Here is a 25,443-nt window from a genome sequence, read left to right as displayed (position 1 = left end):
ATGAAAAGCAAGGGCAAAGATGTGCCAGGTGCTCTTGGTCCCTACTGTGCTCAGGTCCCTACTGCTCTCCTCCTAGGAGAGGGCAGAGGGAGGTGGCGATGCATTCCGTTTCGAAACATCTCCTGCTGAGGGGATCCAAGGAGATGTTGGTAGCATTTAGTAAAACAACCCTTCTCAGGTGGAGTTCTCGAGTGGTAACACTGGGCAGGTTCCTCTCCAGCACAGCTGCCCGGGACGTGATGAAGACAATTAGCAAGCACAAACTGGATCTCCAGTGTGTAATGTGGTTTTATTGTCCCAGCTTCAACATTAGGCACAGCAACTGTAGCATGTCTGACAAATCTAAGGATTAACTGATGCTGTAGCTAAGGACGGTGTTCCTCTTCTCCAGACTGGTGGGATCCGTTTGGAAAAATGTCAGTCTTGGTTGTGAATCCTTGTGTAAGAATGTTTGTCACTCATATGCTTCATTTATTTAATGCCATCATAAAAGAGACTTAATAGCTATGAATTTGAAGTTCGTTATCAGTGCCATATTTACTAACTTGTACTTTACCTCCCTCCATACCCCTGATTACAGGCAGTAATATTAGGTAATTACTTTCACTAGCCTTAAATATGCTTACAGTTTTACAAAATGTACTAATTTTCATCAGGGCTGTTTAAACACATTTCTTGAAAAGTAGGATGTCTTTTTAGTGTAAATGATGCTAAATTCTGAATGAGTTGTCAGTACTGTTAAGATTTGTGGGGTTCTGTAATAGGTATTCAAGAAGGTAGCTTCAATGCCAGGTAATACTGGTTTTCTGAAATGTTATGAAAGGCGGTTTTCATACTTCTGTTTGTACTTGGCTCTGTTCAGTTCTGATTTGCAAATTGTGGATATAATTTTTGCATTGGTTTTCATTTTGAATGGCCGTATTGAAACTGTTGAAGTTATTTGGAATGATTGTCCTTTTGCTATTGAATGAAGATAAAAGCTTGCAGTTGGTGTGTCTGTCCATGCTCCCCTACCCCACCTCAACCCCCCCAAAAAAAGAAAATCCAGATCTTGTTTTGTTTGGGTTTTTTTGTTTGTTTGTTTGTTGTTTTTTTTTACTTTGGACAAGGAGATAGAAATCTGGCTATGTCTGTGGTTATGTCTTCAGGTTTTCTGGGCGGTAGCCCTAGTCAGAGTGTGTTAGATGTATTTTGTACCTATTCATATTTCCAGGTGGAATTTCCTAGATGGATGTACAGGAGTCTAAAGCATAATAACATCTAAATTAAGGAGATAACAGGATGCTCTCAGCACCCCATTGAACCTGGTCTGCTATGAGAAGTGAGAATTTCCTTCAGCTAACATGTTAAAATGGGGTTTGTAGGAGAGTATTTAACTAGGGAAGTTGTAATCGGATGCTAATTTCTTCCACATCTGTTGTCTTTTAACATCTCCTCAAAGTGCTTGCAGTATTGGAGTTCTTCCCATGAGTGGCTCTTCTAGTATTGTGTAAGCAGACAGGGTCAGGTAATGAACGCAGAAAAGGCTACTTTAGATCTAGTTACACAAAGTCTCTCCTTGTGAAGGTAGGTATGTTGACATTATCAGCAGACATGTGTCCGTTTTATACTGCAGAAATGTGCAAGTTCAAAGAGGCAGAAAAGTGTGATAAGAAAACCTGGCATCAACAACCAGACTTCACTGATGCATGAACACAAGCACACACCAGCTCACAGATATACAAATATTCCAAGGCAAAAATAAAATAGCTTCTTGGCAGATTTTATTCACACTTAAGTGGCTAATTGCCCAACCTGGCACTGGCAGCATTACAGAGATAATATTTTTTAAAGGGTGAACAATTTCTCAGCAATGTCTCTGATATCCTTCATATGAATATACTTTTCTTTAGCATCAGGCATAGAAGTTTAGCCATTTTTTAACATCAACATGTATTTCTGTTCAGTACAAGGAAAAATATGTACAGTGAAAGCTTCTTTGTGTGCTTGGAGTAAGTACAGAAGACAGAGTTTTTATGTTAAGGCAAATAATTTCATATGCCTATTCTAATTTTTGTAGGAAAAAATTCCATTTTCAAAACTTCTATGTAGTAGATGAGAAAAGAGGTCTGGGGACTTTCCAACATGACTAGTCTGTTCTGTGGAGATTTAAATAGAAAATGTAAGGTGTTTCCATTTTCATCGTTAGTGTTGGAATGCAGTAGCATGACCAGCTGGTGATGGGTTAAGGGATCAGCTTATAGAAATTTATTGTTCAGGGGGCTGAATGGCTCCAGGGATTAGTAATTGGATACAAATCCTGTCACCTCCAGACTGCCTGTTCACATGCAGCTCATTTTGATACTGACCACAAGGTGTTACTGTCTGATGATATTCTGATAGCTTCTCTTTTAAAGTTTGCTTTTTCTTACTCCAATAAGTCACTATCAGAAATCGTACTGATGTTTGTTGTCACATTGGGGGAAAAAAAAAAAAATCCCAACTGAAAGGGCATGGAAAATGAACTTAAATTATAGCAACTAAAATTAAAATCGGGGGGAAACAGAGGGATATTAAGAATTACAGACCAGTGAACTGTAAGTGCTGGGTAGATTGAAGTTATATTTTAGAATACAACTCTGAACCACAGTCATAATGCCAAGGCAATGCAGTGTTGCAAAGGAAAAAATATTTCCAAATATTTATACACGCATGCAGGCTACTTCTTGTAAAGCAGTGAGCAAATAGAGCAAATATAGCTAGTCTGGAATAGCCATGCATCCTTTAACAAATTCCTTTATAACAGGAGAATAAATACCTAGCTAATTGTGGCTTTAGAGTTTTGTTATGGATTAGAGGTTGATAAAAAGAGCATAGGCCATAGGCATACTACAGCTGATGCACTACTGCTTTAAAAAAAAAAAAAAAAAGAGGAAAAATTATCTGATGTTGTTATTTAGTTACCAGCACTGTTGTGAGATTGTGCTACTGAAACCATTGCTTGTTGCACTGAGGTGGTTTGTCCGTTGCATAATGCCTTACCCTGCACTGATCAGACTGCATCTTTGATATTTTATTTTTAAGAGTACAAAATGAGTCCTACAAATTATGCGTTTGACAGATACGTCACCTAGTCAAAAGAAGCAAATTCGTTTATTTTCTGAAAGCAGAGGATGTGATCAATATGTCAGTGTGCTTCACAAGAAGTTCTCTTGTTGAAGTTATGCAGAAGACAAGCACTTGTTGAAACTGTTTTGGTAAACAAATTGGTGTCATTTGTATTTAAGGGGGTTGTTCATATATTTAAGGCCCCCGTTACATCAGGTTCTGTGGGTTCTCCAGTTCTCTTGAATACTTTTTAGGACCATGTGGGAGGTGCTCAGCTTATAACAGAACGGAGACCTTTGTTGAATCATTATTTTTTCTGGCTCTGCAACTGCAGTTTAGGTCACACTTAAAAAGCCCTAATAAAGAAGGGCTTGCATAAGTAAATCCTTAGAAATGTAGGGTAATGTCTGTGCTCAGCAACGTTTTTAAGGTTCCACCTGTCCTGTGAAGTGCAGGCTATCCATGGCACAGCCCGTCTTCAGGAATAACTAAATTGCACCATACCACATGAGAGGTGTTCAACTCCTGCTAGGTCAGTAGTCTCAGAAATATTATTTCAAAAACTCCATTTATGATAAATTTAAAAACATTTCAATAAAATATAAAAAGGCTTTTTTTGGAGGTTCCTGGGAGCTGGTATTTCTTGGAAATTGTACTGTCTGTACAAAAAAGACAGTTGCTTTTTATTTTTAGGTGGAATTTTTAAATGAAACTAAATGAAGTTTAATGGCTTATAACATTGCATGAATTTGTCAAAACTGTTCAGCTGGATTGCTACACAATGAATACTGAAAATGTTCTGGTTTTTAGGCTTATAATAGCCTACAGCCATTCAAAAGTCAAAATGTTATTTGATGATTTCAGAATGATAATGAAATTATTATTAATAGCCCATATATTAATCTTAATGATATATGTAAATATGGGCAAATGTAAAGTTCTGTTGCCACCAAAAAGATTATTCTGCTGCTGAAAGTAAACCTGGGGTTAAATTTCAGTGATCACACAATCTGCTCCAAATGCATCAATAAAAAAAAATTCTGATTAAGTTTGAAAATGTATACAGGCTCTGTAGATTTGGAGTGTTTGTCAGTACTAAAAAATGTTGAAAGGGAAGGTATGATTATATCTGCTTTTAAATTAGCAGGAAATAGTAACAGACTGCTCTGATTAAGTAAAAAGATGTAAAAGGCTTTGCTTCATTGTTATCTTGATTTGATATATTATCATATCTAATAAATGTAGGGGGGGGCACTGGGGGGAGAGAGTAGTAGCATATATCATTCTCCACTGTGGATTCATTTGGGTAATAATTTGATTTGACTGGCTTGATTTTTGTTTTTCTGCTTTCTGCTCTTTAAGTTAAAACAGTCCTTCTCTTGTAAAATGCATGTAATTATTTTTTTTCCTATTTGATGGTCTTAATCAAGCTGTAATATGGTTTTCATGGTTACTTTCTTTAATGCCAGGGTATTTTTTTTTTTCAGAAGGCAGCAGGTTTATGTCTAGGGAGCGTAGAAATTTCTTGTCTGTAGTTATATGTAGTAAACAGCACGATACATTATTTTTATTTTAATATCTATCTGTGAAAAGCTAAATTTTGCTAGTAGCATGCGTTCTCTGTATTGCAATGTGAAAAAGAGAGAGTGAACTTTATTATATAGGAGAATTTCATGGCATTTTACCTGTTGAGGGCCCTGTAGAGCCAGAAGTATAGTGCAGCGACTTGACTAAGTGACAGGCAGTAGCAGCCGTGGTGTCACTGTGTATTATCACCTCATGCTAGCTGGAAGCACTCCCTGAAGCCGATCTAGGTTGTATAGTCCTAGATGAGGTCTTCATGGGTGCTGACCATAAAAAGTTCATCAAAGTAATGAGGCGAGGCGAGAGCTTGGCGCTCATGGGCAGAGCTCAGCACCAAGGAGTGTGAACCGGCTCCAGCTGTGACAATAAAACAGCAGGTGGCTGCTGTCATTAGGGGTGGCAGATGAGGCAGGGGACTAACATTCAGCCCACAAAACTCTCATTTGTTAGCCATCGCCACTGTACCATGCAAAATAGCTTCCATCTCAGTCAATTTTACTTTGCAAAATATTACACAGTCGCCATAAGAAAATTAGAGCCTTGGGTTTACAGGTTCCTTGGATCTTATTATCAGAAAACTCTGCGCTCTCAGGTTATGTGGAAAATTGGACTTTTTTCTCCCCTGAACAGTTTGAGGATCTTTACAGTAATTTTCTAATAGGATATTTCTACCCAGGCATGTGTTTATTGGTTAATATTTTGGACTGTTTTGTTTGTAAGTCTTTATAAAAATCAATTCTATCCATCCATTCGGCTATGAGTTGCACATAACATTGCCTGCTATTCAGTGCTATAAAAGTTGCACACTGATCAGACTATTTCTGTCTCCATCTCTGTCCAGGTACAGACATTTTGTGTCATAAATAATGGTTTGGGGGGTTCTGCAAATTTGAGACATAGTAAAGAAACATAATGGCCCTTTGTTGGTTTTTTTGTTTGTTTCCTTATTTCTGTTTATAACAAATGAGAAAGCATTTTGTATGTATATAATCTTTGCAGAGCATAATTTAAACTCCCTAAAAGTTGAGGCTTTTCTTGGCTGTAAAACATTCTGGGGCAACACATCCCTTCTGGTGCACAGGATGCAGCGAGCCCTGTGGGTCTCGTGGGTCAAACAGTGGGGAGCTGCGTCTCGCTCTGTCCCAAGTGAGAGCCATTTTTTGCTTCCATCGAGTTACAAAGCGGAGCAGAGGGTTGTGTGTTGGTGGTTACAAGCTCTGTTCCATAGCTGTGAGCGACCTCTGGGAAATACGGTGTTTTCAGGTGGTCATTTGGACACAGGTTTTTGTGTACACATGCCTCAGTCGCGAACGTATTTTTTTAAATTTCAGTGCTCCAACAGGAGTACATTCTTGAAAATCAAAACGTGATGCAGTACTGAATAAAATAGAGTACTGCCATGGCTCTTGGTACCTGCCTTGCCTTTGCTGTCAGGTTCCCCTCCTACCTAAGGTGGACCTGTGGGATCCCATCATTTCATGCTAGCCCTTGAGATAAGGCTTTTTGGGCCGTGGTTGCAATGACAGCAGGGATCAGAAAAGGAAAAAACCTTTAATTGAAGCTTCATTTCAGAAAGATGTTGAGACTGGAAATTATTCGGCTTTTAAAGAGATGTGTTTTATGTTTCTTTATAGGACCAGGTTGTCACTTTGTATATAGAAACTGAAGTTGTGTAATTTATCCTGTTAGTAATGTACCTCAGAAACTTGGTTAGCAAGCTCAGAGAAGGCTGAATTCCTTTTATTTCATCTTTTCAGGTAATTTATCAATTCTCCTTTCTTTTTTAGATAACATGCCATAAGCTTTTGTTTGCAACAAAACTGATGTCTCCTTCACTTGTTTGTTCATTGTATACTCAATATGTGTATGTAAGTGTATCTAGGGATAAGAGATCAAAGATTATTTATTTTTTTTCTTAATTCCATTGGGCACCTATGTAGTTTCCATCTCTCTCATGCTTGATTTGTGGCCAGAAATGGTCAGAGTTAATCTCAACTGCTGGCTGGGATTGGAATATTCTTTGCCAGAGAACATCTTCTGCTGTGTCACAGATATCATCTTTATGACTGTACTGATTTGGCTGATCTATATTCCTTTGGTTTTCCTAGAATGATAGCAGTCTTCATACCTAGTGCACACAAAATCCATACTGGACTGCAAGAATGGCCTTTATTGGGTGTAAAACATCCTTCTAAATTCAGTGTGGGGGGGTTTATTGTCTCTATTGCTTCAATAAAAATTATATCTCAGGTGAGTACTGTGTTAATCCCTGCAGTCCTGACCTTGGACTCCTGTGTCTGAAGAGAGTCCTGCTGGACACCACAGGCAAACCTAGGAAACACCAGACTTTTCTCTTGGCAGCTTTATGACTAGTAATTCTGCTGCTATGTCTGTGGCTGAGGTGATGAGAGGTGTTACTGTTTGCTCCTGGGACAAATGGAGTAACGCCACTGTTACCACCTGGAATTCTCATTTGGATAGACTTCTGTGCTGCTTTTAATATCATCTGCATACTCTACATTCAGTGCCGTAATTGAGAGAGTTCTGTAGACCTGCAGCACTTGTAGGGTGCATAAGAGTCTGTCTGGTGTGCATATTGTGGTTTTCTCTAGCTGTTATTTTCTTCAGTCAGCTGCCGCCTCCTTCAGTGTGAGGACAAGGAAGATGTTGCAACTCTCAGCTTTTGGGGAGAGTTGGGGATGGCTGTGATGGGAACATCTGGAGAGACTGAGATGCCAGTTGAGATTGAGACCTCTGAGTTTTTATTTATGCTCAACTACTAATGAAGAACTCTTTTAACAATGAAAAATCAAACATTAATCGAACATACTAGCCAAGCATTAGGCCTACAATATGGTTGGTCTGATGCCACAACGTTTGGTGGTAGCAATGGCCAGGCTTGAGAACCCTTGGCAAGGAAAGCCAGAACCAAGGTGGGTGTCCTCATTTTTTTTAATTTTTTTTTTTTTTCCCCTCCTCTGCACTGCAAACATGCCTATGTGTATACAAGTACCGGATTAATTTTTCTGCACTGAAACCAAACTTATCCAAAGGATTACCTTCTTTTTTCCTTGGCTGGAACCAGTCTGTTCTCATTTGACCAGGCTGTTGTTAAAGGTTCATCCATGTGGATGGTACTTCTGATAGTTACAAATTAGATCCTGCTGTCATAGTTGTACTATTTTTATGCAGTTACAGCTACTTTGGCAAACAGATATTCTGAAGTATTTTGCTTTCTACCTTAAGTCAAACAGTCTTGTGCAATGTCAGGATGTAAGGCAAAAAGGATATGTTTTACAGCTGAATTTAAGTTTCAGGAATAAATTTTTTTTTTTTTTTCCCCTCCTCTGCACTGCAAACATGCCTATGTGTATACAAGTACCGGATTAATTTTTCTGCACTGAAACCAAACTTATCCAAAGGATTACCTTCTTTTTTCCTTGGCTGGAACCAGTCTGTTCTCATTTGACCAGGCTGTTGTTAAAGGTTCATCCATGTGGATGGTACTTCTGATAGTTACAAATTAGATCCTGCTGTCATAGTTGTACTATTTTTATGCAGTTACAGCTACTTTGGCAAACAGATATTCTGAAGTATTTTGCTTTCTACCTTAAGTCAAACAGTCTTGTGCAATGTCAGGATGTAAGGCAAAAAGGATATGTTTTACAGCTGAATACAGGAATAGACAAATCAACCAGCACTTGCTTTTCTATGTCAAGCAAAGACCTAGGGCAAGATTCTCACTACTGTAACAGATCAAGCAAGGCAAAAAGGATATGTTTTACAGCTGAATACAGGAATAGACAAATCAACCAGCACTTGCTTTTCTATGTCAAGCAAAGACCTAGGGCAAGATTCTCACTACTGTAACAGATCAAGCAGACTGCAGAGTCTTTGCTCCAGCCACCATCTATCACCAGCAGCGTTTTCAAATTGTGGGTAAATTGTCAATAAAAATTGTGTATGCTTTCTGATTGTGTATGACTTCTGAGCAGTTCAGTCATCAGATAGTGACCAATTTATTCATCTCATTCCTTTCTTTGAACCTCGCAACTTTGCAAAAGACCACAGGCACTGTAGCTTCTGAATTGACTGAGTTATGTATGGTGGCACTGCTACTGCAGGCCCTAGATGTTTTCTAGCCCACGATCATCTATGTTTAGAATTGTTTCAATTTCCTTTAAAGTCAGGCAAGAGTAGATTCTTTTGATGACAAGGATTTCACTCTCAAGATAGCTCTTCCTTTACAAGCTCTGCATAAACCTGTTAACTCAGTCTGCAGCGCAATTTCTAAGCAGTTAGGAAAAGCTACATTGTCAAAAGTGACGTTTTGTTCAGAAATAAAAATAAAACTAAAATTCAGTATATTATTTTGGCTCTGTCCATTCCACTTTTAAGTAAACCTCATTGAAATTCATTGAACGTATTTTGAGGTATTTTTACAGGCTGTTTCTTGCACTTTTAACCTGCATAGACTTTGCTCCTTAGAATCAGTAGGAAGCTCTGTGCAGACTGTCTGCAGAAAGTCAAGTATTTCACATCTCTAAGTGTCCTGAGAGGAGTTTTGGTTTACTTGACTTTCCCAAAAGGTAGAATCTACTTTGAAGAACTTCCCACTTCAAACATTGGTCTGCTCATCCTCCTGTCTCTATCCAAGTGCAACATGATGATATGGGGAACTGGTGCCCACTGCATCAAATTCTGTATCTGGAGCCCTGAGCATACTAGAAAATGGACTGGTTCATGAGTTGGGAGACAGGCCAATGTCTGAAAAAAGGAAGGAAATGGGAAAGGGAGGGACCAGAGTTATGGGAATGTTGGTTGTACTTATTATGAGAAAAGAGGGGACAAGCAATTTTTGGTGGCAAGGTTGGTAGGTGCTCTTTTGTATCACCATGCTTATAGCTGTAAACCTTCATTTATGTTTAAAGCATTCCTGCAGCCTCATTTGGCACAACAAGCATGTTCTCTGGTGGGGTCCTGTTTCTGGATGTTGACAGTAATCTCTTAGATGCAAGGCACTCCCAACACTGAGCCTAAGGTTGCTTTTCAGAACGTAGCAAAGAGGTTCTGCGTTGTGATAGACGGAGAGGTTGATAGCAGCGCAACAGAAAGCACAATGTGATTCTGTCTTTTTTTTTTTTTAATGTACTTTGTGCAGCTGTTAGATTACCAAACACCTGTTAGAGGTGACAGTTACAGATGTTTGATAACCAATGAAAATTAATAGAACATGTGATTCTTTTAGCTTAGAAGTGATTTGGTAAGGTGTGTTTAGAAATGTAATTACATACTGCTGCTGTCTACCATTATCACTTAACATTCATTAACTCCTCTGAATATTGAAACAAACATTTCTTGTAGCGGTACTAATTTTCTCTTATATTTGTAAGGTGATTTCCTGTCAGAGTGAACACCTTCTGACTTTAAAGTTTTTGCCACTGTTCAACTATTTTTAGTCTGCTCATTAAGCAAACAAAATGAGTAGAGAGCCATTTGTTTACTTACAGTTATCAGTTTAGCAATATGCTATACAATAAAGAATCTACTATTTATTGTAATTTTTTACTAGCCAATATTTTGAGACTGACAGAATTGTGGATATTTAGATGGACAGGAAAATCCAGGCTTAAAACAAAAATAAAGTATTTTATTACATTTTAATTTTTTTTTGAAAAAAAAATACCCAGCAGCATATTGTTGAAGTGGATTTGTTATTTTTTGTAATGATGCATGAACAAACTCAGTTTCATTTCTAAGTATAGGTGTTTGGGGAGAATTAAAAAGTACTAATTTCCTAAAATTGACTGCATGTTGTATGGTTTTTTTTGGTCTATCCTATTTCACTGCTGATTAATTTTTAATCTATTCATAAATGATCTTTTGCTGTCAATTTTAGAGCCTTCCTGATGTCTGTAGGGTGGGGGCAGTGAAGGGATGCCACCACTTGAAACTCTGCATTGTTCATTGAAGGTGTTGTAGGGTTCCATTAGGAACGATCCACTTCTTGTTTTCAGAGAAATCCTCTACTAAATCGCTTTAAGCTGCGTAGTATTTCCTTTGGTTTGCATGCTGTTATGGCTTGAAATGGCAGACACGACCTTCTGGTGCTGTTTTTGATATGGTATTGTGAAATGGGTAGTGCTTTGGGCCCTGTTCTGTCAGTTCTTAGGCGTGCACATCTGAAAGTGTACCAGCAGTGTTTTATATCATCCAACCAGTATTTCTTATGTATAGTACCATGATACATTATTAAGGGAAATATTGATCCATGCAGTAGTGTTTAATTGTGCAATCCAGCCTATGTGTTTATGAGCCACAGTGTAAGCTTCTTTTGTAGTAACTAAGTCCCATTTTCATCAGAGTTATGTACTAAACAGTGCAATGGCTTTCTCCCTCCTTTAAGGAGGTGAAGTCTGTGATCTCTGGAAACTGTTGTCAGTGCACGTAAACTGAACCATATTCACTGTATGCCATGCCAGCCACTTTTTATTCTATCTCCAAATCTAAAAGTTCATGGTGACGCTCTCAGTCTCCTCTCATCTTTATGTTAATAACAGTTACCACTTTGGGGACTTGGCTTATTCATGCATCTGCTATTGAAGGGTACTTTTTGTAGTTAAAAATAGACCCCACCACAAAACCCCCAAACCAATAAAATTCGGAATGGACCTGTAGTTAACTTACAGGTAACCTTTGTCACTTCAGTTACAAAATAAGTTCCCTCATGAGGGAAGAAAGAATGTAAATACTGCCAGTGCATTCCTTTTTTTGTCACAGTCCTTGCATGACAGACTAAATTTTTGTCCAGGATGGCTTACATTATCACATACATCTCTTAAAAGAGGGGTGGTGAGAGGACTCAGCAACTTTGGATGGCAAGATCTCTCCACGCCAGCTTGAGTGGAATAGTAGAAGATGTTTTAGGTTTTATTTAGTTCCCTCTTCCTTTGTAACCAGGTCTCTTCTTCCAGAATACGTAGGAGGAGATAATTGTGCCTATTGCTACTACTTTATGACCATGTGGCTAATAATTCTTTCACATCTTGAGGGACACAGATTGGAAGCAGAAAGCAACAAAAATATGTTGAGGGATGTCTCTCTCTTCTGGTTGATAGATGCAGGAATATGCAGGAACAACACAGTGGATTGATTGATAGTGTGCAGCTCATCCATAATGATCTGTCTGATATAGCAGTAAATTATTCTTGAGATTGATGCAGGTCATTGAACAGCACATTGACAATCCTGTTGTCTGTCATCCTGTTCAAAGCAAGTCAGGAACTGTAGCTGGTGTGATACTCAAGTCTACCTTGGGTGCAAGGTGTGTAGAGGTGTTCCACTAATAGATGTTGTTGTCTTCTCCCTTTTCTTTTTTTTTTTTTTTTTTTTTTTTCTTTTTTTCTGTTGGGCACCTCAGCTTCATTACTAGCTTATTACAAGTAACAGTACAAATGAGATGAAGTATTTTTAGGAGAGAAGGTTGTAGTCTGTCGCGCTGATGATTTCATATTGACAGAAAATTCATTTTTGAAAATGTTGGGTTTTGAGCCTCAGCAACTAAACATCTCTATGGAAAAGTTGGAAAGTTAATAAATAATTAAGAAACATATCTGATTGTTGCATGGAAAACTGTAAAAAAAGAAAAAAAACAAAAACAAAAAAACAAACAAAAACAAAACAACCCACAAAAAAACCAAACCCTTAAACTTAAGGTGGAAAGATTAATAATTCTTAATCTCAAAAATTTACAACTTACATGGTAATTCATGGAATCTAAAGACTAATGATATTCTTGCCATGGGACTCTGGTTCCTGTCTTGTTCATGACAGGAAAGTTGTCCTCATTTACCTCTGAGTTTCTCTTTTCAAGAGAAAAAGTTTGCATTTTTCAGTCTGCCAAGTGGCTCACGCTTGAAGATGAGGAGGAAGGAGCCACATATGTCAAATCAATGCATCGTACTTTCCAGTTTAATTAGGAGTGTTAGTGAGGGCGGAGCATAGAGTAGCCATATCCTCCTTTAAGACGTGGGGTCAGCAGGGAGTATAGGGCGGTGCGTCACACTACTCTCAGCATTGCAGACTGGGTGATTACGTATGACTTGTTAACCTTCTGAAATGTTATTGATTTTTTTTTTTTTTTTTAACTTAAGAAGATTAACCATAACCGTTAGCTGGAAATATTAAGACCTGCTTCATTTGGCTGCTAAATGAGTCAGCAGAAAACCTCAGCTTTCCTGTGCAGGGTTCTAGGACTTGACGTCCTGTCACAGAGGGCATGAAGTTTTTCAGATTTCAGATTTGGATGTTTTCCACACTAGACTTCGCCCTGCCAGATATTTACTTGAACCTGACATCTTGTCACAAAGGGCATGAAGCCTTTCAGACTACTGGATATCTTCCACACCAGACTCTGCTCTGCCAGATACTTTCTTTTAAATTGAGTCCCTTGCGCGCAGTCATGCAAGAGAGTTATCAGCGCTCCAGTCTGGACCCTTCAGAATCAGCAAACATCCACGAATGATGGACTTGAAGAAATTCCCAGGAATTTAGACTTTTGATGCATGGAAAAAAAGATTACTTGTTCATAGAAACCCATTGCTTTCTGGGCAATTCTGTGTTTTCCTCTACACTCTTGTTCCTGAAGCTGACCTGCTGAATACAAAATCCTGACAGATGAGATTTGGATTGCAACTTTTTGTATAATTTAGAGACTTTAAGAACTTAAAGTCTTTTTAAGTTTGTGTACATTATGTACTATTTGACTAAGAGCTGATTTGAATATATGAAGGCCTACTTTTATGTGTAGAATATGTACAAATCTGAAGTACATGCAAAAAACCTTGTACTTACATATACAAGTTTTATTGAACATTCTGAAGGACACGTGCATCATGATAATCCTTGAGAAACTGCTCTATTTCTTTCTCTTAGTAATTGTGCCCTGTCGGCATGACTCCATGTGAACCACTCATTCAACTGCTAACAGTTTGGGTTTGCAACATATTTTGAACACGGTAAAGAACAAGAGCACTACGTTCACATAATAACAACCATTGAGTCCATGTTGTTATGTACTTGCCTGAACATACTGTCTCCCTTCTTGGCATGATCAATGCAGCTTGCCTTGATTTTCTGGTTTCTTGCCTCAGGTGAAGATACAAGGACAGAAATTCAAGCACAGGTCAAAATCTGATGAAGATAGGATAATATATTATTTCCTCATATTCTGTGATGTTATATAGAAGTTTAAGGGATCCTTTTTCTTATTCCTCGAAGCTTCAGATCAGGTGTTTTATCCAAAATGGTAAACTATTCTGTCCCTTCTGGTGCCTGAAACCTGTGATAAAACCAAGTACTCAATACTAAGAATTTAGAAATAATAGCATTCTTTTCTGCTTTTGTTTTTGGTTTATTTATGGGCAGGTGGGTGGGTGGGGTTGTTTGGTTTTGGTTTTTTTTTTGAAGACTTTCAAGGAGCTTCTTAAAACATCCTGTGTAATTGGGGCTTGCACATATCATGCAGTAGCTTATTCTCAGAATTAAATTCATGTAAAGAGGTTCTGGAAAATTTAAAGGAGATGTAAAGGATATTGAGAATATGAATAAAGGGTAGATATTCATTGTTATTCTTCTGGACTTTTCTGCCGTCATCGAACATTGTTGTCTGTAAGATAAATTCTCCAAGTGCAGTTGCAAAGAGCAATGTATCCTCTGAGAAGTGATTTAAAATTGCTCTTCAACTGCTGGATACCTTGTTTGTAGAGTCCCACAAAAATAGATTCTTGTGCTGGTCAGCAGTTATGTGCAGTTACAAGATCACTGGTCTGTTGACATGGCTTCAAGTGACTTTCTGGTAGAGGTAAGATGTAGCTCTTTCCTTGGAACTAGGCCAAGGCTGAGCACTTGGTAAACACTCAAGAAATAACAGTTTTCATTACTATGATTCAGAAAGCTTGTGTTTTGGTGTGTGGTTTTTTGTTTTTTTTTTTTTAACTTGGCTTTTCACTAACTCAGCAATGTACATATTAAAAAGAAAAGAGCTATTACAGATTGAAAACATAATAAAACCTAGAAGCTTTTGCCCTCTCAAAACAAGATACTTCACAGAGCGCAATTCTCTCCCTGCAGAGAAAATGAGAGAACAGACAATACATGACAGATTATTCATATTCCTTGGGTACTGCGATGATAAACATTCTACATGCTGAGGAACTTGTATTACACTAGAATAAAAAGTAGAAGTAAAGATTGTCCAATATGTTTCTTTATTCCAAGAATTAGAAGTCCCTTTGTTTCTTTTGTACATGAAAATGTGCTTTTATAACTGAAGACAAGTCTGTAGAGGCTCCTAAATCAATTACAGACATTCTCAGAGTGAGTCCAAATACAGTTTGAAGACTGCCATGGAATATGAGTGGACACGTTCCTACAAAGCCACAACTCTTCTAAACTGAAAACATAATATTCTGCAAACTTATTTTGGGAAAGGTGCTCATATATTTATGATTGAAAGTTATTTTTATTTATAGTTTATGTGCAAAAAATTGTCTATAGGGAGCGTGGATGCTATTCAAAAGCTCTGTATCATTTTTCAACTTGTCTTTAATTTATCCTGAAGTTTGAACATAGAGCATGTAAGACAGTGGATATTGCTAGTTTGGAGCCAGAGCGGTTGAAGTCAAAGTCAGAGAAGCTGGAGTTAAACCAACAGAATGCCACTGCAGGCAGATGAATACCTATCTACTCACCTTCTTCCACTGCTAGAGGAAGATTCTAGGAGAGGTCTTCCTAACACATGGAGGGAACTCCCTGTGACCGTGACTCATTTGTATAGAGTAGACATTTCTCCCTTTGGAGACCTGACCCTGAGGAGACCCGCTGGGCTGTGACTGCTTGTCTTCATGTGAGTTAGGGATCAGAGTTTGTAAAACTGATTCCAGGCCCAGATCAGAGTTTTTAAAACTGGTTCCAGGCCTCTAGTCTGCCCTGGTTTACATGTATTGGAAACAGTAGAGTATGGCAATTGCAGGTTTTTCCTACTCCCTTTTGATGTGTTTCTGGCATGTGAACATTTCTTTTTCCACTAGAATTAAAAAAATGAGATATGAGAAATTCAGCGAAGCCTGAACTGGTGCTTACTGCAGTTGATGGAAAGATTCCCTTTGATTTGGAGATTTATTAGAGCAATGTATCTTGAAAGCATTCAGTCCTTATGGGTGCCAACCAGACTTCCCTTAAGATTCAGTTGAAAAGACTAAGGCTAAGTCACGTCTATCTGTTCAATTTCAATTCTGGCACTATTTTAGGAATAACTGATTTACCTCAGCAGAGGTAAATAGCATAGATAAAACCATTATTTTTTGTCTACTCAAACAGTAATTGCTTAGAAACCCAGAGTTACCTAATGTACTGAAAACACTTTTTGTGTTTGTTTTGTAAAGCCAGCAAACGCCTCTACCACCTCTGTCTTAAAATCACCTTCAGTATTTAGTAAACATAAACAAATAGTTCCCATACTTGTTTTTTTTTTTTTTTTTTTTTAAGATTGTCCTCAAACTCAGCATCCCAACCAAGATGTTTAGACTTTGCCTCAATTCTAAGGAAAAAAGATCTTTTGTTTCAATAGGGGCTGTTTCTGTTGGTAACATTTTATTTTTTTTTTATCCCATTCTCAATTTCTTATGAAAATAACAACTTTGCTCTTATTTTTAATAAAGGCCTGATTCTGTAAAATGGGGAACTGTCCCTGAGCTGTGCTGAGCACCCCAGGCTTGCACGGAGGCATTTGGCACTCCTCAAGTCTTAAGTCATCGAGCCTTACATTAAGAACTTAAAATGTTAGTAGGTGCTGAGGCACTTACTGAGTCAGTCTTCATTTTATTTGTGCTGTGTAACAGCAGCAAAATGGTTACTCAGAACCTAGCTACGGCAGAGAGGAGGCAGCTAATGTGAGATTAATTGCTTCACATTATTAACAAGGCCTTTGTCTTTGATTTTGCAGAGAGGTATGTCTGTCTGTCTGTACCCCCCGCAGTTGTGTGGTATAAGAAATGCAGTATAAGAAATTCAGCTTTTGTTTGGAAGCTTCAAGTCTACAGGCTTAAAGGAAAAAGACAAAAACTAAACACCTCTCCTAGAAAAAATATTGTGTAGCTGGTTGGGATCTTCCTAGTCCTTGTAAATAGCAAAGTAAGCCTTTAGAACTTGGATTGCATATTGCCCTTGTACAGTAGTAGCTATAGGTTTGGTTTTCTTTTGGAGAAGAGGGAGAATAGAGGTTTGTAACAGGAAATACAAGTATTACTAAGTCAAAATGTGTTTGGTACCTATCACAGCGGTGTGGAAATGGTTAGTACTTCTGCTGAAAAGCAAGGGCAGTATGTTTTGAATGCCTTGTACTTAATTGTAAAACACTGTGTTCTAATAATTTTCCGTACGTACAGTAATTCCGATGACACTTGCATAGTAATGACGGTAATGGTGTGATAGATTATTCACAGTTATAATGATTATGATGCCATACTTATAAATTGTGTAGGGAAAAGTATTTAAGATATTTTTTTAATGTCTCTTTGTAAAATCTTTCCTTTTGTGAGGAAATAGCTATCATGTAAATAAAACAGAATAATCTTCTTACACCTTAAGGGATGCACAAGAGAGATTCTCTGCAATAATGTGAAAGTGCCCAAAGTAGATCAGACATGGAGAAGCTACATTAACATATTTGTAAAGGAAAAGTACTGTCTCTTGGCTTTTGTGGCTCTTATACCCCATAGTGCTAGTGTTTTACAGTCCTTCCATTGTCCATTACTGCAAACACGTCCAGATGAATTCAGCGTTTAATGTTAAAAATCTTATAACATGCCAGTTTGATTTGTAGCCCTTCATATCACAGAATGCTAATTAAAATCATATTTTTGCATATGTCATGCCTTTCATGTACATATGCAAATAGAGTCTATTGCCTTTCAGCTATTAGTAATTAACTTTATGAAGGACAGCTGTAATACATAATTAACAAAAATGTTTGCAAGCCCTTTTCACACTGAAAGTTGCAGCAGTAAAATTTTTGCTTATCGAGAGAACCATTTCAGTTTGAAGCTTCAGTCTGATATCTAAATTGTTTGAAGCAGTCACGTGACATAATTAAATTGATGTTATGGTCTTATCAGCAGAAGAATGGTACTTGATAGACTCCTATCTGTTTCATTATGTATGTCACCAAAATTGGAGTAAATTATCTGTGTTTTGTTTGGTAGAAACATAATACCAGGTAGTATGTATTGTTGTTGCTGCTGTTGATATTTTGAACAGTGTCTTGCCGGTTTGAACAATATTCCTGGTCAAACTGTATTCATTAATATATGCTTCACCTTTTCCATCCTTTCTTTCACAAGGCTATAAAATAACTAAGGCTATTAATTTGTTTCCACATATATCTCTTTAAATAATTAATACAATGAAATTTGACCAGACATCAGCAGTGGTGAAAGCGTCTGATCTTGCTGTATTTTTGTGTTACACATTAAAAAAAAATGAAACTACTTATATGTAGAAGGGTTGTAGGATGGGCTTAAATAAATTTAAAGGTGTAACTAAAACTGTATGAGTTTATAACATGAGAAAAAGTTATTTAGGTAAAATAGAACATCTTATACAATATACTGTTAATATAGTATAATTTGTAAATGGAAGCAGAAGCAGGGTGTCTGTTCTTTACCCAGCTGTATGTTTGTGATCCCAATGTATGGTTGTGATTACTTATTTGTAAGAAAAAAGCCAAGCAACGAATCTGAAGGCAACCTGTCATTACAGAATAGACTCCCAGATTTAAATTGTAGTCTAGCAGGGTTCTTAAAAGTCCACCTTTAAGAAAATATGCTCAAGTGCATATTCAAAACAGAAAAATACTGTTTGGTTTTGTTTTTTTTTTAAAAAAAAGGTATTCCAAAAAAATTAATTTTCTTGGGTTTTCTATTTGTTTGGTAGGGTGGCGTTTGTGATGAAGAAGCATTTGAATACTCATTTACTGGGCAAGCATGGAGTTGGCACACCTAAAGAAAGGTAAACTACTTTAAAATTATTTCTCGTTTTATATTATAGAATATGTGGAGCCCTTATCTGGAATATTTACCTTACCTAAAATGAAGTCACCTGGACCTTTAGCTCAACTCCAACTACAGAGGGAACTACCATGCTTAAGTGATCTGTCAATGTGGTGCTCGTGACCTGTCTGTGGGGGTCAATGGAAAAATTGCTGTAGAGGACAATTCTATGGAAGATGTGTAGGATTTACACCTTTTTGTGGGTTTTTTTTTGGCCAGTGGTATTATTTTCTCAAACTTTCCATAGTTCGAACTGTCCTTTCAAGAACAAAATGAAATTTTTTATTTTGATTTTTTTCCTTGCTGACCTTGATTCTCATAGGTTTATAAAATGACTTTCTGATCATTGAGCTCAAAGCCACAGAGGAATCAAAAGTAAAGTTTCCTCAGTGTTCTTGGGCAGGAAGAGAGATCTTTTGGTTTGACTATTTTAAAAATTAATATTATTATTTTTTCATATGTGTACAGTTACTTATTTTCAAACTTCTTTTGTGAGCGGGTTGTTTTTTCTGCGGTTTAAAACGTAACTGTGTTTTAAAAACTGAATGGTACTGTGTTTGCAGATAAACAGATTTTGCCTCAGATTTATTAGGCATGTTGTGGCATAGCTATTGCTATTTCCTTGAATTTTTGCAGCAATTAAAAACTTGATGGGTTTTGGATAGCCAAAAGATGACATATTCTCTTTCAGTCTGGGTAGATGGAGGTATCCTACCTGCAGGGTTCATTGCTGGTTATTTGATAGTGTTTCAAATATTACTGCCCTGTAACTCATTCTTCCAGTGTAGGCTTTCATAAATACAGAGTATTTTCTGGTTCTGATGAAAGAAGGGGGAAATAAATGATAGCTAGGAATTGTAGGAGAACACTGCAAAACCCTCTCTGGGTCATGTTCATTTCTTGTTAAAGAACACTGGAAATGGTAGTAGATTAAACCTTTTCCTCAGAAGTTCGTCACACTCAAATCACTGAGTGACCCAAGAGTAGAGTTTTAAATTAACACACCTTATGCACCTTATGTTTGACTAAGCACCTATTTAAGTGGTGCTTATATTTTTAATGAGGTTTCCTCTATAGAGTGCTTAACCAGAATTTCCCTAACACATGGTTATTTAAAGAGTTTTGAGATGTTCTGTTTCATCTAAAATATAGAATCATCAAAACAACAATTACAGTTTCATCAAAAAAGATATCGTATTAAAGTTTATGCTGGTTATCTCTTGTCATAGTGCAACAATTACAAAAAATGTTTTGCTCTGGTGGCTTGTTTTGTAACTGGAAGCATTCAGTACCAATATGTTCTTTTACAAGGGGGTACTTACTGTATAATCATCATAAATACAACATAGAGATAACTTGCGTTACCCTGGTGAATATGTGCGCAATAAAGGATACATACAATAGATTTCCAAATATAGTATCTTAGCCTGAGAGGCATATTTTTAGCGATCATCATCTTGAAATGAATTCCTAAACAAGCAGGATGCTATAATCTAAATCGGTTGTTGCTGGCTTTTGTTTGCGTGTTTCCTCTGAAAGCCTTCTGGCTCTTTCCATTTTCCCCATTTCTTCCCGTATTCCTCAAAGGCTTTCTGGCCGCCCCACCACCATGGTGTGAGGAGGGAGGTCTCTCCATGGGGTGGCAGGTCCATGGCCCTTGCACTCCTGGCTGCCCAAGGAGCAGAGAACCCAGCTCAGACCAGCAGCCTCCCTGCCCCATCTGCGAGCACTGCTGGGGCTTCACCCCCAGGCTGGCATGAACAAGCAGTGTTTGGGTGACTTCATACTCTCTTCTTTTGAAACATCATCATCCATCTCCTGAACACTTCTTATCTACAATACCTTTTTAGCTGGTGCTTCAGCTTAATGTAGAGCAGCACCAAATAGTCGTGGCAGAGCTACAACAAAGTAATTTCCTAGTAGCAGTCCCTTACTGGTGATGGTGGATGTTTAAGCCACGTGATCTGGTGCAGTAAATACCAAACTACTGTTGCTTTCCTTTCCACCTTTCCCTTCCTATTATGAGAGAGTTTGATTGCTTTTTAATGGCTTTAGTTACCAAAGAAATCCTTCTTCAGCATGTTAAACACTCACTTTGGGTATAAACATACTATAAATTAAGTTACGTAGTTTTCTTACCTATTTAAAACATTAATGCCTTGATTATAATTTTGCAAGCTTGCTATTTTTTAATTTCTCTAGGACAATATAATCAGTTTATTCTTTATGTTTTGAATTTGATTCTGCCCTCTGATACATTGCATATAATAGCAAATACTAATAGAAGCTAGCTAAATAGGCTGTGACAATTAAATTAATAATGCATTTTATTTGCAAGTGTTTAGTCTTCATGGTTTGACTGATATATGCAAAGATGGTAATTTATTAAAAGTAAATTCATGTAATTGTACTACAGAGTTTGATGGACCAAAAAAAGTTGTCAGCATGACTATCATCAAAAACAGAAAATTGAAATAAGTTCAAAAGGGTGCTTGAAAAAAATAGTTATAACCCATACACCCTGAGAAATTGGTGCCCTTTAAACAAACTTCTCAAAAAGGAATTTTTGGTGACAAACATCAAGATAATTCTGAGAGAGAGGGAAAAAATACATTTGCAATTTAGTAAGCAGTACTGAACTAGTGCACCTTGTTCTCACTAGCTTTCCATAATCTATAACTAGGGCTTTTTTGAATGCACAAAAGGGAGGTGTTATGGGGACTGTGTTTCCACATGGAGATAGAGAGAACAGGTATAATTCGTATTAAGATTGCAGTTAAAACATCTTTTGTTTTGAGGTGGTTTTTTTGGTTTTCCTTTCTTTTTTTTTGGGGGGATGGGGGTGGGGGAAGGGGAAGCAGGGCGAAATCGATTTAAGAGGAAAATACTGTGCAGCTGAAAAATCTTACAAGCTTAAAAAAATAGCCTTGTAGTAAAATGTCTTCGCACTTCAGCCACAAAAAACCCTACTGCCTAGTCCATTATGATCATTACCATTTAATAGCTGACTCAAAAGTGGAATGTTTTAACAAAAAAATTCCTCTAAGGTATTTTTTCCTGTTATTGGAACTGTGATACTGATTTATTGTCAACTTGAATGTGTCTCAAAACTGGCATGTTATCTGCTAAGTCCAAGGCCAGTACATATTTGGTACTTCAGTGTCAGTAATCTTCATGGGACCTATAACTATATCTTATTGGCAGGATAAATCTTTGGCTACACCTTTATTGTGGCTAGGAGACAATGTGGTTGAGGACAAGGTGAATGCATCAGTAGTGTTAATGGTGTCAAGTTCTAATTTCTGTTACATCGTTATATTACTTAGGTGTAAATTCTGGCAAAACGCAGAACAGAGATGTTTCACTATTGAATTTAAGATATACACCACATAAAAATACGACCAAGAAAATAAAAATAAAATCACTATGTCATTCATCAGTGAGACTGAATTTTGACACTATTAAGCACAACTATGGATTTTGAAATTTTTCATATGAAAAATACATTGGGGGGGGGGGTGACACCATTTTTCATGTACAATATGCATTTTATAGTAGATGAGACTCTGTTAACCAGAATTTTATCTGATATATCTCTTTAAACTATTTTTTATATAACTGTACCAGTGAATGACCATCACTGTTTGAGTACCTCATCTTCCTTATGAATTTTAAATGGTGAGTTGCCTCTGAAATAATTTTTTGCATATGAGTAATCCCATTGAGTCAAATAGGATCATTCATATCTATAGAGTTTCTTGGAGCACCAACACTTCCTGAACAGGAATCTGTGTTACAAAAGAGTTTCTGTAAAGGTCAATAATAATATGTTTGGGTTATGTAAGGTTATTCTGGCATTTTTTCATGTGCTTTAAAAATTGGATTGATGTTACAGTGCCTTTATCATCATATGAAGATCATGTGATTTTCAAATAATTGATTGTAAAAGCTGTGTAATGATTTCAACTTGAGAGCAACAGGTCTCAAATGCCTATTAGTATGTCGTAGCAGCCTAGATAGATACGAAATGCTTTTTCAAATAGTGTTGGAAGATAGTGTATTTCTAAAATTCATGTATTTTTACACAACTACTTTGAAGTAAAAAGAGGAATTAAAAGTAAAAGAGGAGGCTGTTGTTTGATGTGCTTTTTGTAAATGTTTTTTTTTTTATTTTGTAATAAATTGCAGTGTCCTGATCTTTCCATTTTGAATGTAAAACTAGATGTGAATGAAGTCCATCAGTCCAACCCTCTTCTATTTAATCGAACCGTTAATCCTTCTTTTGAAACATTTTTCTTTCTTTGAGTAGAGAATTTTCTGATAGTAACTATTTTATATGCCTGTTTTAGATAATATTACCCGTAGCTGCAAAGTGAAAAGATCCAGTTGATGTTACAAATGATTTTGGGAAAACAAGTGGCAAAAGTGACAGTGATGTATCATACATACATGTATGTATGTAATCATCTTGCAATAATGTACCCATATTCTGAAAGAATGAGCAAGTGACTGTCTCACAAAGGTTTCCAGTGGAGGTGTTGCTAGTACATACAGATATACAGAGGAGAGGCTACCTGTAACCACTGGAGGGTAACGTACTGAGTCTTGCCATCAAACTTTGTTGTCACCTTCTACTGCTTCTTTCAAATAATTTTGAGCTTTTCAACTAAAACCTAACGTTACTAGGTTAACTGGATGGGAATTAAAAACTTGATTGTTTCCTGCATTTGGCTTAAGAAGGATCTTGGGGAGTTACAGAATCATTCCTTGGAAAAGCCCTAAGGAAGGAAATGTAGCTTTTCTATGTAGTATTTACTAGTTGGAAGCTTGTGATGAGAGGAGGGGAGTGGAAAGGACTCAACATTTTAGTGTTAGTTAGGAGCTAAAGTTTTACCCAAGATCTATGTTAAGCTTTCAGTATTTTGGAGTCTTATTGGACCTTCAAAAGCAGTATTTTCTTGTGGAGTTGAGCTCTTGGCTGGTGCTGTAGCGTTCCAGAGTGTGAGTGTAGGTACAGGCTCCATGCTGCCCGAGTGCTCTTCTCTGTCCGTGATGGACCCAAGGAACACGAGGAAGCCATTAGGGTTACCTGAACTTCCTTGGGTACTTGAGGTAGAAGACGTGCTGAAAATTCACAGCTAGATTTCCTCTTGGCTGCTTGTCTGTACATGTATTATACGTGTTTGCTTCTCTACGAAGGAAAGAGTAGGCAGCCATTTATACTTTTGAAGACTGTTTTCACAAAGACAAGTGATAAATTCAGTATCTTATCAGAAAGAAAAATAACAACTGAAGGACTGTAAAACAATGAAGTTATTTTACTAGTACTCATTATTTGTTCTTCCTATCAATCCCTGGAAATCTTATAGCTTAGTTCAGAAGGAGGGGCAATCTGAAGTACGTTTATTTTAGTTGTCAGGTATGATCTGAGATGTTTTGGAAATTTCTATAGTCGGCAACGGTCTTCCTGTTGGGAAGGTTTAGCTGCTATGGGTAGGAGATAGGGAGTGCCTCATGAGATGCACGCTGCCCATAGTGAGCACCTCTGGCTAATTTTAAATGTCATAATAAGATATAAATTATGATCTCGTATTCATAAACAACCGAGTACCATCTAGAGCCTAGATTATTAGTTTCATTAGCAAGCGTATGCCAATGTTGTCTGTGGATCTGTGGAAGGTGGTATGGGTAGTTGCTGAAAGCTGCAGGTTTTTTTCACAACAGCCTGTTTCCAAGGAAAACACAGTTCGTGGTTGGATGCCATCAGCCAAAACGTAGTCAGCCGCAAACTGATTCCTCCTCTATTGCAGTCAGCTGAAAGTAAGTTGTTCCAGTCATATGTCCCAGCTTGCTGCTTCCACTCTGTAAGTCAACCATGCAAGCCAAGAGGGTAGAGATTAGGATGGCAATATATCTCTAAATCCCTTTTTACCTGTGCAGGGTTGGAAGCAAGAGACCTGTCCAGGCAGTTAGGCGAATATGTTACACTACTTTGAATTTGTACAGTCTTGTACTTCGTGGCATTTATGGATGTAAAATGTTCCATGTCCCGGGTGGTATCATGACTCTTAGCTTTGATCAGTCTATAAAATACAGCACAAATATTTATTGAGTACATTGTAAAGGAAATGGAAACATAATCTCTTGACTGTGCTGCAATGAAATATTTTCCATATATTCTGAGGAATCACGAGGAGTGTTTTGTAGACTTTGGAAGTGAAAGCACAAGTGCTATGGCAAATGCTGTGTATAACTGATGGTAGAAGCTTCTAGTTTTAAAACATACACTTCACAATACTTTCTTCAAGTTGTTATGCCATCAGGACTATTTTTCTGCAGCCAAAGCAGTTTCGTAATTTATTGAGTAAGAATGTTTGTCTGAGTTTACTTAAGTTTCATCACCTCAAGGTGGAAACAAATACTGGAGAAATGTGTTCTTGAGTTGAATGATACCATGAACGCAAATGTCGCATCATAGTGCTATAATATTTAAAAAAAATAAAAAATAACTGAAACTTAAGTGCTAACAATGTGGAGATCTCACTGTGTGCTCTGCACTGATCTCTGGTGGGTAGAATCATAGGGCAGCCCAGGTTGGAAGGGACCTATAAAGATCATCTGGTTCAACCTTTCATGGGAAAGGGAGCCTGGAGGAGGTGATCTA

The 25,443-nt window shown here is 37.4% G+C and overlaps 1 protein-coding gene across 1 annotated transcript in view; it reads left to right on the top strand.

Moving 5' to 3' along the window:
* Nucleotides 1–25,443, top strand: part of ZNF407 (zinc finger protein 407) — a 314,312-nt gene that overhangs the window by 90,954 nt on the left and 197,915 nt on the right. The window contains exon 3 of the mRNA XM_014938760.1: nt 18,664–18,738. Coding sequence (XP_014794246.1) covers nt 18,664–18,738 — 75 coding nt within the window. The remainder of the gene's footprint in view (nt 1–18,663; nt 18,739–25,443) is intronic.

The sequence above is a fragment of the Calidris pugnax genome, unplaced genomic scaffold (assembly GCF_001431845.1).
Source record: "Calidris pugnax isolate Ruff unplaced genomic scaffold, ASM143184v1 scaffold13, whole genome shotgun sequence".
Classification (NCBI taxonomy): domain Eukaryota; kingdom Metazoa; phylum Chordata; class Aves; order Charadriiformes; family Scolopacidae; genus Calidris; species Calidris pugnax.
Note: the sequence above shows the minus strand (reverse complement) of the source record. Positions and strands in the feature narration are given on the sequence as shown.